We start from the raw sequence: 19,421 nt of genomic DNA, 5'->3' as shown, positions 1-19,421 counted from the left end.
GGGCGGTGGGTGGTGGGTGGTGGGTAGTGAGTAGTGGGTAGTGAGTAGTGGGTAGTGAGTAGTGGGTAGTGAGTAGTGGGTAGTGAGTAGTGAGTAGTGGGTAGTGAGTAGTGGGTAGTGAGTAGTGGGTAGTGAGTAGTGGGTAGTGGGTAGTGAGTAGTGGGTAGTGGGCAGTGGGTAGTGGGTAGTGAGTAGTGAGTAGTGGGTAGTGAGTAGTGGGTAGTGAGTAGTGAGTAGTGGGTAGTGAGTAGTGGGTAGTGGGTAGTGGGTAGTGAGTAGTGGGTAGTGAGTAGTGGGTAGTGAGTAGTGGGTAGTGGGTAGTGAGTAGTGGGTAGTGAGTAGTGGGTAGTGGGTAGTGAGTAGTGGGTAGTGAGTAGTGGGTAGTGGGTAGTGAGTAGTGAGTAGTGGGTAGTGAGTAGTGGGTAGTGGGTAGTGAGTAGTGGGTAGTGAGTAGTGGGTAGTGGGTAGTGAGTAGTGGGTAGTGGGTAGTGAGTAGTGGGTAGTGAGTAGTGAGTAGTGGGTAGTGAGTAGTGGGTAGTGGGTAGTGAGTAGTGGGTAGTGAGTAGTGGGGTAGTGGGTAGTGAGTAGTGGGTAGTGAGTAGTGGGTAGTGAGTAGTGAGTAGTGGGTAGTGAGTAGTGGGTAGTGAGTAGTGAGTAGTGGGTAGTGAGTAGTGGGTAGTGAGTAGTGGGTAGTGAGTAGTGAGTAGTGGGTAGTGAGTAGTGGGTAGTGAGTAGTGGGTAGTGGGTAGTGAGTAGTGGGTGGTGGGTAGTGGGGTAGTGAGTAGTGGGTAGTGAGTAGTGGACAGGGGGTAGTGGGTAGTGAGTAGTGGGCAGTGGGTAGTGAGTAGTGGGTAGTGAGTAGTGGGTAGTGGGTAGTGAGTAGTGGGTAGTGAGTAGTGGGTAGTGGGTAGTGAGTAGTGAGTAGTGGGTAGTGAGTAGTGGGTAGTGAGTAGTGAGTAGTGGGTAGTGAGTAGTGAGTAGTGGGTAGTGAGTAGTGAGTAGTGGGTAGTGAGTAGTGAGTAGTGGGTAGTGAGTAGTGGGTAGTGAGTAGTGAGTAGTGGGTAGTGAGTAGTGGGTAGTGAGTAGTGGGTAGTGGGCAGTGGGCAGTGGGTAGTGAGTAGTGGGTAGTGAGTAGTGGGTGGTGGGTAGTGAGTAGTGGGTAGTGAGTAGTGGGTAGTGGGTAGTGGGCAGTGGGCAGTGGGTAGTGAGTAGTGGGTAGTGAGTAGTGGGTAGTGAGTAGTGGGTGGTGGGTAGTGAGTAGTGGGTAGTGAGTAGTGGGTAGTGAGTAGTGGGTAGTGAGTAGTGGGCAGTGGGTAGTGAGTAGTGGGTAGTGGGTAGTGGGTAGTGAGTAGTGGGTAGTGAGTAGTGGGTAGTGAGTAGTGAGTAGTGGGTAGTGAGTAGTGGGTAGTGAGTAGTGAGTAGTGGGTAGTGAGTAGTGGGTAGTGAGTAGTGAGTAGTGGGTAGTGAGTAGTGGGTAGTGAGTAGTGAGTAGTGGGTAGTGAGTAGTGGGTAGTGAGTAGTGGGTAGTGGGTAGTGAGTAGTGGGTAGTGAGTAGTGGGTAGTGAGTAGTGGGTAGTGAGTAGTGGGTAGTGGTTAGTGGGTAGTGAGTAGTGGGTAGTGAGTAGTGGGTAGTGGTTAGTGGGTAGTGAGTAGTGGGTAGTGGGTAGTGAGTAGTGGGTAGTGGGTAGTGAGTAGTGAGTAGTGGGTAGTGAGTAGTGGGTAGTGAGTAGTGAGTAGTGGGTAGTGAGTAGTGAGTAGTGGGTAGTGAGTAGTGGGTAGTGAGTAGTGGGTAGTGGGTAGTGAGTAGTGGGTAGTGGGTAGTGAGTAGTGGGTAGTGAGTAGTGGGTAGTGAGTAGTGGGTAGTGGGTAGTGGGTAGTGAGTAGTGGGTAGTGAGTAGTGGGTAGTGAGTAGTGGGTAGTGGGTAGTGAGTAGTGGGTAGTGAGTAGTGGGTAGTGAGTAGTGGGTAGTGGGTAGTGGGTAGTGAGTAGTGGGTAGTGGTTAGTGGGTAGTGAGTAGTGGGTAGTGGTTAGTGGGTAGTGAGTAGTGGGTAGTGAGTAGTGGGTAGTGGGCAGTGGGCAGTGGGGTAGTGGGGTAGTGAGTAGTGGGTAGTGAGTAGTGGGTAGTGAGTAGTGGGTAGTGAGTAGTGGATAGTGGGGTAGTGGGTAGTGGGTAGTGAGTAGTGGGTAGTGGGTAGTGAGTAGTGGGTAGTGAGTAGTGGGTAGTGAGTAGTGAGTAGTGGGTAGTGAGTAGTGGGTAGTGGGTAGTGAGTAGTGGGTAGTGAGTAGTGGGTAGTGAGTAGTGGGTAGTGAGTAGTGGGTAGTGGGGAGTGGGCAGTGAGTAGTGGGTAGTGAGTAGTGGGTAGTGAGTAGTGAGTAGTGGGGCAGTGGGTAGTGAGTAGTGGGTAGTGAGTAGTGAGTAGTGGGTAGTGAGTAGTGGGTAGTGAGTAGTGAGTAGTGGGTAGTGAGTAGTGGGTAGTGGGTAGTGAGTAGTGGGTAGTGAGTAGTGGGTAGTGAGTAGTGGGTAGTGAGTAGTGGGTAGTGGGGAGTGGGCAGTGAGTAGTGGGTAGTGAGTAGTGGGTAGTGAGTAGTGGGTAGTGAGTAGTGGGTAGTGGGGAGTGGGCAGTGAGTAGTGGGTTAATGAGCAATTTGATCAATTGGTCATTGGGTCAATATGTCATTGGTCCATTGCGGTATTGGCTCGATGGGGTATTGGGTCAATGGGTCAATGGGTCGTATGATGGTCAGGGTTAGAGGGTCAGGGGTCAGTATTAGGGGGTCAGGGTTCGGGGGTTGGGGGTCAGGGTTCGGGGGTTGGGGGTCAGGGTTCGGGGGTTGGGGGTCAGGGTTCGGGGGTTGGGGTCAGGGTTCGGGGGTTGGGGGTCAGGGTTCGCGGGTTGGGGGTCAGGGTCGAACCTTCCTGATGTGCAGAAGCCTCACTTCACGGTCTCCAATCTCCTCCTTGGTGAACTACAACAACAACAACAACAAAACAACAACAACTACAACTACTACAACAACAACAAAACAACAACAACAACACAACAACTACTACAACTACAACAACTACAACAACAACTACAACAACAACTACAACAACAAAGACAGTGGGTGGGTGAGTGGGTGGGTGGGTGAGTGGGTGGGTGAGTGGGTGGGTGGGTGAGTGGGTGGATGAGTGGGTGAGTGGGTGGATGAGTGGGTGAGTGGGTGGATGAGTGGGTGGGTGAGTGGGTGGGTGGGTGAGCAATACTCACCATCGTGAGTGGATCAAAGTCCTCTGTGTACTTCTGGTAGCCCTGCGATGCGAGAAATTAAGTATCATAAACACACACACACAGATACACACACATACACACACACGTAGATACACACACACAGATACACACACACATACACACACGTAGATACACACGCACACACACAGATACACACACACGTAGATACACAGATACACACGTAGATACACGCACGCACAAATATATACACACACTTAGATAGACACACACACAGATACACACACGTAGATACACACGCAGAGACACACACTTAGATACACACACACACAGATACACACACGTAGATACACACGCAGAGACACACACTTAGATACACACACAGAGACACACACTTAGATACACACACGGATACATACACACAGATACACACACGTAGATACACATGCAGATACACACACAGAGACACGCACTTAGATACACACACTTAGATACACACACGTAGAAATATACACACAGACACATACATGCACACATTGATACAACAACCGCCATTCGCCACTAAGTGGCGGTGACGTCACCACGACGCTTGTGCCAGGCCATGTGCACCTTGAGGCCACGTGAAGTGTCGAACGCCCGCTGGCAGGTCACGGGGCAGACCCAGGTGCCACGGGTCGACTGACTGAGATGAGTGGCTGATGCACCACCTGTGCCCACTACTGTGCCAACCTGCTGTGCTTTAGCCACCCGGCGCTCCGCTCGTTGTTCTGAGCGTCGCTCCTCCGTCCTCTGTTGTTGTTGGAGGGCGACTGCCTCCAACTGCCCAGTAGCATCCTTCACGAGCCTCCTCCACAGAGGCCGATCTTGACACCGCTGGTACCGGTCATCGGCAAGTCCACTCAGCTCCAAGTCCTCCCGTACCACGTCACTCCATCTCTTCTCTAGCCCGTGCCGCGCCCGTTTAGCCCCCTCGATCCGGCCGAACAAAAGCTGTTTTGGCATGCGGTGGCTGGGCATGCGGGCTACATGACCCAGCCAACGCAGCCTTGCTGCCGGAGGAGCTCACCGATGGGACCTTGCCCAGATCTTTCAAGGATTTGTGAGCTCCTCACACAATCCAGCCTGGTTAAACCCAGGATGGATCGTAGGCAGGCTAGCCTAAATGTTTCTAACCGGCGAAGATGTTCCATTAGGGACCATCTTCGCCGGTTAGAAACATTGATACATGCACATATACATACACACCCACATATAAAGCCATTGTATATGTGGCCACACGGCCACCGTGAACCCGGCCACACGGCCACCGTGAATTCAGCCACACGACCACCATGAACTCAGCCACACGGCCACCGTGAACACAGCCACACGACCACCGTGAACCCAGCCACACGACCACCGTGGACACGGCCACACGGCCACCGTGAACTCAGCCACACGACCACCGTGAACTCAGCCACACGGCCACCGTGAACTCAGCCACACGACCACCGTGAACCCGGACACACGACCACCGTGAACCCGGTTACGAATCTGGTGAGTACTTGTGACTTGGTGAAGCTCTTGTTGTACACCACCATCCTCTTGAGCATTTCCGGAGACTGTGACATCAACACCATCACCATCATCAACAATATCACCATCAACAATATCACCATCAACAATATCACCATGACCACCTTAAATATCATCATTATGAACACCTTAAATATCATCACCATGACCACCATCTTCACCAACACCACCACCATCAATATTAGCATGAACATCACCAGTAGTATGAATACCACCACCATCACTACCATCACCACCACCTTCATCACCACCAGTATCAATACCATCATCACCACCAGTAGTATTAATACCACCATCACTACCACCACCTTCATCACCAGCCAGCAGTATCAATACCATCATCACCACCAGTAGTATTAATACCACCATCACTACCACCACCTTCATCACCAGCCAGCAGTATCAATACCATCATCACCACCAGTAGTATGAATACCACCACCATCACTACCATCACCACCACCTTCATCACCAGCAGTATCAATACCATCATCATCACCACCAGTAGTATGAATACCACCACCATCACTACCATCACCTTCATCACCAGCAGTATCAATACCATCATCACCACCAGTAGTATTAATACCACCACCATCACTACCACCACCTTCATCACCACCAGTATCAATAACATCATCACCACCAGTAGTATGAATACCACCACCATCACTACCATCACCACCACCACCACCTTCATCACCAGCAGTATCAATACCATCATCATCACCACCAGTATTAATACCACCACCATCACCACCATCACTACCATCACCACCACCACCACCTTCATCATCACCACCACCAGCACCACCATCACCACCAGCACCATCATCACCACCAGCACCACCACCATCACCACCACCACCATCATCACCACCACCATCACCACCTTCATCACCACCACCACCACCAGCACCACCAGCACCACCAGCACCACCATCATCACCAGCACCACCACCATCACTACCATCACCACCACCACCTTCATCACCACCAGCACCACCACAACCAGGACCACCATCACCACCAGCACCACCACCACCTTCATCATCACCATCACCACCAGCACCACCACCACCTTCATCATCACCATCATCACCAGCACCACCAGCAGCACCACCACCAGCACCACCACCTTCATCATCACCATCATCACCAGCACCACCACCATCACCACCAGCACCACCAGCACCACGGTCCCGTGTCTAACCGAGGCTTCTCACCAGGGGGGGCGCTGCTCTCGTGAGGTCCCGTGGGGGGGGGCCCTCCGAGGGGGGCAGCAGCAGGGGCTTGGCTATGGGGGGGCACCGAGGAGCAGGGGCACGGGGGGGCACCTGGGGGGGTGGGGGGGGGGGCAGGGGTGTAGAGACTCGGGGTGTAGAGACTCGGGGTGTAGAGACTCGGGGTGTAGAGACTCGGGGTGTAGAGACTCGGGGTGTAGAGACTCGGGGTGTAGAGACTCGGGGTCTAGAGACTCGGGGTCTAGAGACTCGGGGTGTAGAGACTCACGGTGTAGAGACTCGGGGTGTAGAGACTCACGGTGTAGAGACTCGGGGTGTAGAGACTCGGGGTGTAGAGACTCACGGTGTAGAGACTCGGGGTGTAGAGACTCGGGGTGTAGAGACTCGGGGTGTAGAGACTCGGGGTCTAGAGACTCGGGGTCTAGAGACTCGGGGTGTAGAGACTCGGGGTGTAGAGACTCGGGGTCTAGAGACTCGGGGTCTAGAGACTCGGGGTGTAGAGACTCACGGTGTAGAGACTCGGGGTGTAGAGACTCACGGTGTAGAGACTCGGGGTGTAGAGACTCGGGGTGTAGAGACTCACGGTGTAGAGACTCGGGGTGTAGAGACTCGGGGTGTAGAGACTCGGGGTGTAGAGACTCGGGGTCTAGAGACTCGGGGTCTAGAGACTCGGGGTGTAGAGACTCGGGGTGTAGAGACTCGGGGTCTAGAGACTCGGGGTCTAGAGACTCGGGGTGTAGAGACTCACGGTGTAGAGACTCGGGGTGTAGAGACTCACGGTGTAGAGACTCGGGGTGTAGAGACTCGGGGTGTAGAGACTCACGGTGTAGAGACTCGGGGTGTAGAGACTCGGGGTGTAGAGACTCGGGGTGTAGAGACTCGGGGTCTAGAGACTCGGGGTCTAGAGACTCGGGGTCTAGAGACTCGGGGTCTAGAGACTCGGGGTCTAGAGACTCGGGGTGTAGAGACTCGGGGTCTAGAGACTCGGGGTGTAGAGACTCACGGTGTAGAGACTCGGGGTGTAGAGACTCGGGGTGTAGAGACTCGGGGTGTAGAGACTCACGGTGTAGAGACTCGGGGTGTAGAGACTCGGGGTCTAGAGACTCGGGGTCTAGAGACTCGGGGTCTAGAGACTCGGGGTCTAGAGACTCACGGTGTAGAGACTCGGGGTCTAGAGACTCGGGGTGTAGAGACTCACGGTGTAGAGACTCGGGGTGTAGAAACTCGGGGTCTAGAGACTCGGGGTGTAGAGACTCGGGGTGTAGAGACTCGGGGTGTAGAAACTCGGGGTCTAGAGACTCGGGGTGTAGAGACTCGGGGTGTAGAGACTCGGGGTGTAGAGACTCGGGGTCTAGAGACTCGGGGTGTAGAGACTCGGGGTGTAGAGACTCGGGGTGTAGAGACTCGGGGTGTAGAGACTCGGGGTCTAGAGACTCGGGGTGTAGAGACTCGGGGTCTAGAGACTCGGGGTCTAGAGACTCGGGGTGTAGAGACTCGGGGTGTAGAGACTCGGGGTCTAGAGACTCGGGGTGTAGAGACTCGGGGTCTAGAGACTCGGGGTCTAGAGACTCGGGGTGTAGAGACTCGGGGTCTAGAGACTCGGGGTGTAGAGACTCGGGGTCTAGAGACTCGGGGTCTAGAGACTCACGGTGTAGAGACTCGGGGTCTAGAGACTCGGGGTGTAGAGACTCACGGTGTAGAGACTCGGGGTGTAGAGACTCGGGGTGTAGAGACTCACGGTGTAGAGACTCGGGGTGTAGAGACTCGGGGTGTAGAGACTCGGGGTCTAGAGACTCGGGGTCTAGAGACTCGGGGTGTAGAGACTCGGGGTCTAGAGACTCGGGGTGTAGAGACTCACGGTGTAGAGACTCGGGGTGTAGAGACTCGGGGTGTAGAGACTCGGGGTGTAGAGACTCACGGTGTAGAGACTCGGGGTGTAGAGACTCGGGGTCTAGAGACTCGGGGTCTAGAGACTCGGGGTCTAGAGACTCGGGGTCTAGAGACTCACGGTGTAGAGACTCGGGGTCTAGAGACTCGGGGTGTAGAGACTCACGGTGTAGAGACTCGGGGTGTAGAAACTCGGGGTCTAGAGACTCGGGGTGTAGAGACTCGGGGTGTAGAGACTCGGGGTGTAGAAACTCGGGGTCTAGAGACTCGGGGTGTAGAGACTCGGGGTGTAGAGACTCGGGGTGTAGAGACTCGGGGTCTAGAGACTCGGGGTGTAGAGACTCGGGGTGTAGAGACTCGGGGTGTAGAGACTCGGGGTGTAGAGACTCGGGGTCTAGAGACTCGGGGTGTAGAGACTCGGGGTCTAGAGACTCGGGGTCTAGAGACTCGGGGTGTAGAGACTCGGGGTGTAGAGACTCGGGGTCTAGAGACTCGGGGTGTAGAGACTCGGGGTCTAGAGACTCGGGGTCTAGAGACTCGGGGTGTAGAGACTCGGGGTCTAGAGACTCGGGGTCTAGAGACTCGGGGTCTAGAGACTCAGGGTCTAGAGACTCGGGGTGTAGAGACTCGGGGTCTAGAGACTCGGGGTCTAGAGACTCAGGGTCTAGAGACTCGGGGTCTAGAGACTCGGGATCTAGAGACTCGGGGTCTAGAGACTCGGGATCTAGAGACTCGGGGTCTAGAGACTCGGGGTCTAGAGACTCACGGTGTAGAGACTCGGGGTCTAGAGACTCGGGGTGTAGAGACTCACGGTGTAGAGACTCGGGGTGTAGAGACTCGGGGTGTAGAGACTCACGGTGTAGAGACTCGGGGTGTAGAGACTCGGGGTGTAGAGACTCGGGGTCTAGAGACTCGGGGTCTAGAGACTCGGGGTGTAGAGACTCGGGGTCTAGAGACTCGGGGTGTAGAGACTCACGGTGTAGAGACTCGGGGTGTAGAGACTCGGGGTGTAGAGACTCGGGGTGTAGAGACTCACGGTGTAGAGACTCGGGGTGTAGAGACTCGGGGTGTAGAGACTCGGGGTCTAGAGACTCGGGGTCTAGAGACTCGGGGTGTAGAGACTCGGGGTCTAGAGACTCGGGGTGTAGAGACTCACGGTGTAGAGACTCGGGGTGTAGAGACTCGGGGTGTAGAGACTCGGGGTGTAGAGACTCACGGTGTAGAGACTCGGGGTGTAGAGACTCGGGGTCTAGAGACTCGGGGTCTAGAGACTCGGGGTCTAGAGACTCGGGGTCTAGAGACTCACGGTGTAGAGACTCGGGGTCTAGAGACTCGGGGTGTAGAAACTCGGGGTCTAGAGACTCGGGGTGTAGAGACTCGGGGTGTAGAGACTCGGGGTGTAGAGACTCGGGGTGTAGAAACTCGGGGTCTAGAGACTCGGGGTGTAGAGACTCGGGGTGTAGAGACTCGGGGTGTAGAGACTCGGGGTCTAGAGACTCGGGGTGTAGAGACTCGGGGTGTAGAGACTCGGGGTGTAGAGACTCGGGGTGTAGAGACTCGGGGTCTAGAGACTCGGGGTGTAGAGACTCGGGGTCTAGAGACTCGGGGTCTAGAGACTCGGGGTGTAGAGACTCGGGGTGTAGAGACTCGGGGTCTAGAGACTCGGGGTGTAGAGACTCGGGGTCTAGAGACTCGGGGTCTAGAGACTCGGGGTGTAGAGACTCGGGGTCTAGAGACTCGGGGTCTAGAGACTCGGGGTCTAGAGACTCAGGGTCTAGAGACTCGGGGTGTAGAGACTCGGGGTCTAGAGACTCGGGGTCTAGAGACTCAGGGTCTAGAGACTCGGGGTCTAGAGACTCGGGGTGTAGAGACTCGGGGTGTAGAGACTCGGGGTCTAGAGACTCGGGATCTAGAGACTCGGGGTCTAGAGACTCGGGGTCTAGAGACTCACGGTGTAGAGACTCGGGGTCTAGAGACTCGGGGTGTAGAGACTCACGGTGTAGAGACTCGGGGTGTAGAGACTCGGGGTGTAGAGACTCACGGTGTAGAGACTCGGGGTGTAGAGACTCGGGGTGTAGAGACTCGGGGTCTAGAGACTCGGGGTCTAGAGACTCGGGGTGTAGAGACTCGGGGTCTAGAGACTCGGGGTGTAGAGACTCACGGTGTAGAGACTCGGGGTGTAGAGACTCGGGGTGTAGAGACTCGGGGTGTAGAGACTCACGGTGTAGAGACTCGGGGTGTAGAGACTCGGGGTCTAGAGACTCGGGGTCTAGAGACTCGGGGTCTAGAGACTCGGGGTCTAGAGACTCACGGTGTAGAGACTCGGGGTCTAGAGACTCGGGGTGTAGAGACTCACGGTGTAGAGACTCGGGGTGTAGAAACTCGGGGTCTAGAGACTCGGGGTGTAGAGACTCGGGGTGTAGAGACTCGGGGTGTAGAAACTCGGGGTCTAGAGACTCGGGGTGTAGAGACTCGGGGTGTAGAGACTCGGGGTGTAGAGACTAGGGGTCTAGAGACTCGGGGTGTAGAGACTCGGGGTGTAGAGACTCGGGGTGTAGAGACTCGGGGTGTAGAGACTCGGGGTGTAGAGACTCGGGGTCTAGAGACTCGGGGTGTAGAGACTCGGGGTCTAGAGACTCGGGGTCTAGAGACTCGGGGTGTAGAGACTCGGGGTGTAGAGACTCGGGGTCTAGAGACTCGGGGTGTAGAGACTCGGGGTCTAGAGACTCGGGGTCTAGAGACTCGGGGTGTAGAGACTCGGGGTCTAGAGACTCGGGGTCTAGAGACTCGGGGTCTAGAGACTCAGGGTCTAGAGACTCGGGGTGTAGAGACTCGGGGTCTAGAGACTCGGGGTCTAGAGACTCAGGGTCTAGAGACTCGGGGTCTAGAGACTCGGGGTGTAGAGACTCGGGGTGTAGAGACTGGGGGTGTAGAGACTCGGGGTGTAGAGACTGGGGGTGTAGAGACTCGGGGTGTAGAGACTCGGGGTGTAGAGACTCGGGGTGTAGAGACTCGGGGTGTAGAGACTCGGGGTGTAGAGACTCGGGGTGTAGAGACTCGGGGTGTAGAGACTCGGGGTGTAGAGACTCGGGGTCTAGAGACTCGGGGTCTAGAGACTCGGGGTGTAGAGACTCGGGGTGTAGAGACTCGGGGTGTAGAGACTCGGGGTCTAGAGACTCGGGGTCTAGAGACTCGGGGTCTAGAGACTCGGGGTCTAGAGACTCGGGGTGTAGAGACTCGGGGTGTAGAGACTCGGGGTGTAGAGACTCGGGGTGTAGAGACTCGGGGTGTAGACACTCGGGGTGTAGAGACTCGGGGTGTAGAGACTCGGGGTGTAGAGACTCGGGGACTAGAGACTCGGGGTGTAGAGACTCGGGGTGTAGAGACTCGGGGTCTAGAGACTCGGGGTGTAGAGACTCGGGGTGTAGAGACTCGGGGTGTAGAGACTCGGGGTGTAGAGACTCGGGGTGTAGAGACTCGGGGTCTAGAGACTCGGGGTCTAGAGACTCGGGGTGTTCAACACACACACACAAAGATAAAGATCCCCCGTGTAGCCTTAACAGACTGTTGGGGCAAGTGCTGTTAGCGAGCACCTATTAAGGCCGGCACTGTGGCACACGAGGGGTGGGTGGCCAGCACCACGCCCGGCCGCCTTTGTCTCTCCCCTGTGCTAGCGATGTTCACTACACACAGCACCAGGTACTCAGTTGAGGCTGAGTCGACTTAGGGGATGTCCCTGACAGGTTCAGATAATCGCCGTCACTGGCGGTGTTGGCCGTGAGCAGGATTCGAACTTGGATCGCCGGATTTGTAGGGCAGCGTAGTGCTAACCACTACACCCACCGCTCCCCACACAGACACACGTACACACACACGCGTACACACAAGCGTACACACACACGTACACGGGCACACACAGACACACGCACACACGTACACACACACTTACACACACACGTACACGTACACACACGCGTACACACGCGTACACACACGTACACACACATGTACACACGTACACACCACACACGTACACACACGTACACACACACGTACACACACACACCTACGCACACGCGTACACACACACACGTACACACGCACACACGTACACACACACACACGTACACACAATACACGTACACACATACACACACATACACACACGTACACACATACACACACACCACACACACAGTATCCCTTCCACCGACCCCCCCCCCCGTACCAGGAGAGGTGGCGACATCCCGCTGGTGTTGGACGTGGACCTGGCAACCTGCACCCCACAGCCAGCGTCAGTAACACCCACACCCTATAGTACCAACCCCACCCACACCCTATAGTAACACCCACACCCTATAGTACCAACCCCACCCACACCCTATAGTACCAACCCCACCCACACCCTATAGTACCAACCCCACCCACACCCTATAGTACCAACCCCACCCACACCCTATAGTACCAACCCCACCCACACCCTATAGTACCAACCCCACCCACACCCTATAGTACCACCCACACCCTATAGTACCACCCACACCCTATAGTACCAACCCCACCCACACCCTATAGTACCAACCCCACCCACACCCTATAGTACCAACCCCACCCACACCCTATAGTACCAACCCCACCCACACCCTATAGTACCACCCACACCCTATAGTACCACCCACACCCTATAGTACCAACCCCACCCACACCCTATAGTACCAACCCCACCCACACCCTATAGTACCAACCCCACCCACACCCTATAGTACCAACCCCACCCACACCCTATAGTACCACCCACACCCTATAGTACCAACCCCACCCACACCCTATAGTACCAACCCCACCCACACCCTATAGTACCAACCCCAACCACACCCTATAGTACCACCCACACCCTATAGTACCACCCACCCCTACACCCTATAGTACCACCCACACCCACACCCTATAGTACCAACCCCACCCACACCCTATAGTACCACCCACACCCTATAGTACCACCCACACCCTATAGTACCACCCACACCCTATAGTACCAACCCCACCCACACCCTATAGTACCACCCAGACCCTATAGTACCAACCCCACCCACACCCTATAGTACCAACCCCACCCACACCCTATAGTACCAACCCACACCCTATAGTACCAACCCCACCCACACCCTATAGTACCCACCAGACCCTATAGTACCAACCCCACCCACACCCTATAGTACCACCCACACCCTATAGTACCACCACACCCTATAGTACCAACCCCACCCACACCCTATAGTACCAACCCCACCCACACCCTATAGTACCAACCCCACCCTATAGTACCAACCCCACCCACACCCTATAGTACCACCCACACCCTATAGTACCACCCACACCCTATAGTACCAACCCCACCCACACCCTATAGTACCAACCCCACCCACACCCTATAGTACCAACCCCACCCACACCCTATAGTACCAACCCCACCCACACCCTATAGTACCACCCACACCCTATAGTACCAACCCCACCCACACCCTATAGTACCAACCCCACCCACACCCTATAGTACCAACCCCACCCACACCCTATAGTACCACCCACACCCTATAGTACCACCCACACCCACACCCTATAGTACCACCCACACCCACACCCTATAGTACCAACCCCACCCACACCCTATAGTACCACCCACACCCTATAGTACCACCCACACCCTATAGTACCACCCACACCCTATAGTACCAACCCCACCCACACCCTATAGTACCACCCACACCCTATAGTACCAACCCCACCCACACCCTATAGTACCAACCCCACCCACACCCTATAGTACCAACCCACACCCTATAGTACCAACCCCACCCACACCCTATAGTACCCACCAGACCCTATAGTACCAACCCCACCCACACCCTATAGTACCACCCACACCCTATAGTACCACCACACCCTATAGTACCAACCCCACCCACACCCTATAGTACCAACCCCACCCACACCCTATAGTACCACCCACACCCTATAGTACCACCACACCCTATAGTACCAACCCCACCCACACCCTATAGTACCACCCACACCCACACCCTATAGTACCAACCCCACCCACACCCTATAGTACCACCCACACCCTATAGTACCACCCACACCCTATAGTACCACCCACACCCTATAGTACCAACCCCACCCACACCCTATAGTACCACCCACACCCTATAGTACCAACCCCACCCACACCCTATAGTACCAACCCCACCCACACCCTATAGTACCAACCCACACCCTATAGTACCAACCCCACCCACACCCTATAGTACCCACCAGACCCTATAGTACCAACCCCACCCACACCCTATAGTACCACCCACACCCTATAGTACCACCACACCCTATAGTACCAACCCCACCCACACCCTATAGTACCAACCCCACCCACACCCTATAGTACCAACCCCACCCTATAGTACCAACCCCACCCACACCCTATAGTACCACCCACACCCTATAGTACCACCCACACCCTATAGTACCAACCCCACCCACACCCTATAGTACCAACCCCACCCACACCCTATAGTACCAACCCCACCCACACCCTATAGTACCAACCCCACCCACACCCTATAGTACCACCTACACCCTATAGTACCAACCCCACCCACACCCTATAGTACCAACCCCACCCACACCCTATAGTACCAACCCCACCCACACCCTATAGTACCACCCACACCCTATAGTACCACCCACAACCACACCCTATAGTACCACCCACACCCACACCCTATAGTACCAACCCCACCCACACCCTATAGTACCACCCACACCCTATAGTACCACCCACACCCTATAGTACCAACCCCACCCACACCCTATAGTACCACCCACACCATATAGTACCAACCCCACCCACACCCTATAGTACCAACCCCACCCACACCCTATAGTACCAACCCACACCCTATAGTACCAACCCCACCCACACCCTATAGTACCCACCAGACCCTATAGTACCAACCCCACCCACACCCTATAGTACCACCCACACCCTATAGTACCACCACACCCTATAGTACCAACCCCACCCACACCCTATAGTACCAACCCCACCCACACCCTATAGTACCAACCCCACCCACACCCTATAGTACCACCCACACCCTATAGTACCACCACACCCTATAGTACCAACCCCACCCACACCCTATAGTACCACCCACACCCTATAGTACCACCCACACCCTATAGTACCACCCACACCCACACCCTATAGTACCAACCCCACCCACACCCTATAGTACCACCCACACCCTATAGTACCACCCACACCCTATAGTACCACCCACACCCTATAGTACCAACCCCACCCACACCCTATAGTACCACCCACACCCTATAGTACCAACCCCACCCACACCCTATAGTACCAACCCCACCCACACCCTATAGTACCAACCCACACCCTATAGTACCAACCCCACCCACACCCTATAGTACCCACCAGACCCTATAGTACCAACCCCACCCACACCCTATAGTACCACCCACACCCTATAGTACCACCACACCCTATAGTACCAACCCCACCCACACCCTATAGTACCAACCCCACCCACACCCTATAGTACCAACCCCACCCACACCCTATAGTACCAACCCCACCCACACCCTATAGTACCACCCACACCCTATAGTACCAACCCCACCCACACCCTATAGTACCAACCCCACCCACACCCTATAGTACCAACCCCACCCACACCCTATAGTACCACCCACACCCTATAGTACCACCCACACCCACACCCTATAGTACCACCCACACCCACACCCTATAGTACCAACCCCACCCACACCCTATAGTACCACCCACACCCTATAGTACCACCCACACCCTATAGTACCACCCACACCCTATAGTACCAACCCCACCCACACCCTATAGTACCACCCACACCCTATAGTACCAACCCCACCCACACCCTATAGTACCAACCCCACCCACACCCTATAGTACCAACCCACACCCTATAGTACCAACCCCACCCACACCCTATAGTACCCACCAGACCCTATAGTACCAACCCCACCCACACCCTATAGTACCACCCACACCCTATAGTACCACCACACCCTATAGTACCAACCCCACCCACACCCTATAGTACCAACCCCACCCACACCCTATAGTACCAACCCCACCCACACCCTATAGTACCACCCACACCCTATAGTACCACCACACCCTATAGTACCAACCCCACCCACACCCTATAGTACCACCCACACCCTATAGTACCACCCACACCCACACCCTATAGTACCACCCACACCCACACCCTATAGTACCAACCCCACCCACACCCTATAGTACCACCCACACCCTATAGTACCACCCACACCCTATAGTACCACCCACACCCTATAGTACCAACCCCACCCACACCCTATAGTACCACCCACACCCTATAGTACCAACCCCACCCACACCCTATAGTACCAACCCCACCCACACCCTATAGTACCAACCCACACCCTATAGTACCAACCCCACCCACACCCTATAGTACCCACCAGACCCTATAGTACCAACCCCACCCACACCCTATAGTACCACCCACACCCTATAGTACCACCACACCCTATAGTACCAACCCCACCCACACCCTATAGTACCAACCCCACCCACACCCTATAGTACCAACCCCACCCACGCCCTATAGTACCACCCACACCCTATAGTACCACCACACCCTATAGTACCAACCCCACCCACACCCTATAGTACCACCCACACCCTATAGTACCACCCACACCCACACCCTATAGTACCACCCACACCCACACCCTATAGTACCAACCCCACCCACACCCTATAGTACCACCCACACCCTATAGTACCACCCACACCCTATAGTACCACCCACACCCTATAGTACCAACCCCACCCACACCCTATAGTACCACCCACACCCTATAGTACCAACCCCACCCACACCCTATAGTACCAACCCCACCCACACCCTATAGTACCAACCCACACCCTATAGTACCAACCCCACCCACACCCTATAGTACCCACCAGACCCTATAGTACCAACCCCACCCACGCCCTATAGTACCACCCACACCCTATAGTACCACCACACCCTATAGTACCAACCCCACCCACACCCTATAGTACCAACCCCACCCACACCCTATAGTACCAACCCCACCCACACCCTATAGTACCACCCACACCCTATAGTACCACCACACCCTATAGTACCAACCCCACCCACACCCTATAGTACCAACCCCACCCACACCCTATAGTACCACCCACACCCTATAGTACCACCACCGCCTATAGTACCACCACACCCTATAGTACCAAACCCACCCACACCCTATAGTACCAACCCCACCCAGACCCTATAGTACCAACCCCACCCACACCCTATAGTACCACCCACACCCTATAGTACCACCCACACCCTATAGTACCAACCCCACCCACACCCTATAGTACCACCCACACCCTATAGTACCACCCACACCCTATAGTACCAACCCCACCCAGACCCTATAGTACCACCCACACCCTATAGTACCACCCACACCCTATAGTACCACCCACTCCCTATAGTACCAACCCCACTCACACCCTATAGTACCCACCAGACCCTATAGTACCAACCCCACCCAGACCCTATAGTACCACCCACACCCTATAGTAACACCCACACCCTATAGTACCACCCACACCCTATAGTACCATCCACACCCTATAGTACCACCCACACCCTATAGTACCACCTACACCCTATAGTACCAAGCCCACACACACCCTATAGTACCACCCACACCCTATAGTACCAACCCCACCCAGACCCTATAGTACCACCCACACCCTATAGTACCACCCACACCCTATAGTACCAACCCCACCCAGACCGTATAGTACCACCCACACCCTATAGTACCACCCACACCCTATAGTACCAACCCCACCCACACCCTATAGTACCACCCACACCCTATAGTACCACCCACACCCTATAGTACCACCCACACCCTATAGTACCAACCCCACCCAGACCCTATAATACCACCCACACCCTATAGTACCACCCACACCCTATAGTACCACCCACTCCCTATAGTACCAACCCCACCCACACTCTATAGTACCCACCAGACCCTATAGTACCAACCCCACCCAGACCCTATAGTACCACCCCCACCCTATAGTAACACCCACACCCTATAGTACCACCCACACCATATAGTGCCACCCACACCCTATAGTACCACCCACACCCTATAGTACCACCTACACCCTATAGTACCAAGCCCACCCACACCCTATAGTACCACCCACACCCTATAGTACCAACCCCACCCAGACCCTATAGTACCACCCACACCCTATAGTACCACCCACACCCTATAGTACCAACCCCACCCAGACCCTATAGTACCACCCACACCCTATAGTACCACCCACACCCTATAGTACCAACCCCACCCACACCCTATAGTACCACCCACACCCTATAGTACCACCCACACCCTATAGTACCACCCACACCCTATAGTACCAACCCCACCCAGACCCTATAGTACCACCCACACCCTATAGTACCACCCACACCCTATAGTACCACCCACTCCCTATAGTACCAACCCCACCCACACCCTATAGTACCCACCAGACCCTATAGTACCAACCCCACCCAGACCCTATAGTACCACCCACACCCTATAGTAACACCCACACCCTATAGTACCACCCACACCCTATAGTACCACCCACACCCTATAGTACCACCCACACCCTATAGTACCACCTACACCCTATAGTACCAACCCCACCCACACCCTATAGTACCACCCACACCCTATAGTACCACCCACACCCTATAGTACCAACCCCACCCAGACCCTATAGTACCACCCACACCCTATAGTACCACCCACACCCTATAGTACCAACCCCACCCACACCCTATAGTACCCACCAGACCCTATAGTACCACCACTCCCTATAGTACCACCCACACCCTATAGTACCAACCCCACCCACACCCTATAGTACCACCCACACCCTATAGTACCACCCACACCCTATAGTACCAACCCCACCCACACCCTATAGTACCACCCACACCCTATAGTACCACCCACACCCTATAGTACCAACGCCACCCAGACCCTATAGTACCACCCACACCCTATAGTACCACCAGACCCTATAGTACCACCCACTCCCTATAGTACCCACCCCACCCACACCCTATAGTACCACCCACACCCTATAGTACCCACCCCACCCACACCCTATAGTACCACCAGACCCTATAGTACCACCCAGACCCTATAGTACCACCCACACCCTATAGCACTACCCACACCCTATAGTACCCACCCCACCAAGACCCTATAGTAACACCCACACCCTATAGTAACACCCACACCCTATAGTACCACCAGACCCTATAGTACC

The 19,421-nt window shown here is 55.0% G+C and overlaps 1 protein-coding gene across 2 annotated transcripts in view; it reads right to left on the bottom strand.

Annotated features, from left to right (window-relative positions):
- Positions 1–19,421, bottom strand: part of USH1C (USH1 protein network component harmonin) — a 99,129-nt gene that overhangs the window by 13,475 nt on the left and 66,233 nt on the right. For both annotated transcript variants that reach the window (XM_076058886.1, XM_076058887.1), the window contains exons 16-17: positions 3,252–3,293; positions 2,914–2,967 (exon numbers count right to left, since the gene is read on the bottom strand). In XM_076058886.1, the coding sequence (XP_075915001.1) occupies positions 2,914–2,967; positions 3,252–3,293 (96 nt within the window). The remainder of the gene's footprint in view (positions 1–2,913; positions 2,968–3,251; positions 3,294–19,421) is intronic.

Source organism: Petromyzon marinus, assembly GCF_048934315.1.
Source record: "Petromyzon marinus isolate PM22_M1 ecotype Great Lakes invasive population chromosome 80 unlocalized genomic scaffold, UKy_Petmar_22M1.pri1.0 chr80_unloc.2, whole genome shotgun sequence".
In the NCBI taxonomy this organism is placed as follows: Eukaryota; Metazoa; Chordata; class Hyperoartia; order Petromyzontiformes; family Petromyzontidae; genus Petromyzon; species Petromyzon marinus.
The sequence above is the reverse complement of the archived record's forward strand: the minus strand, read 5'-3'. Positions and strand labels throughout refer to the sequence as shown.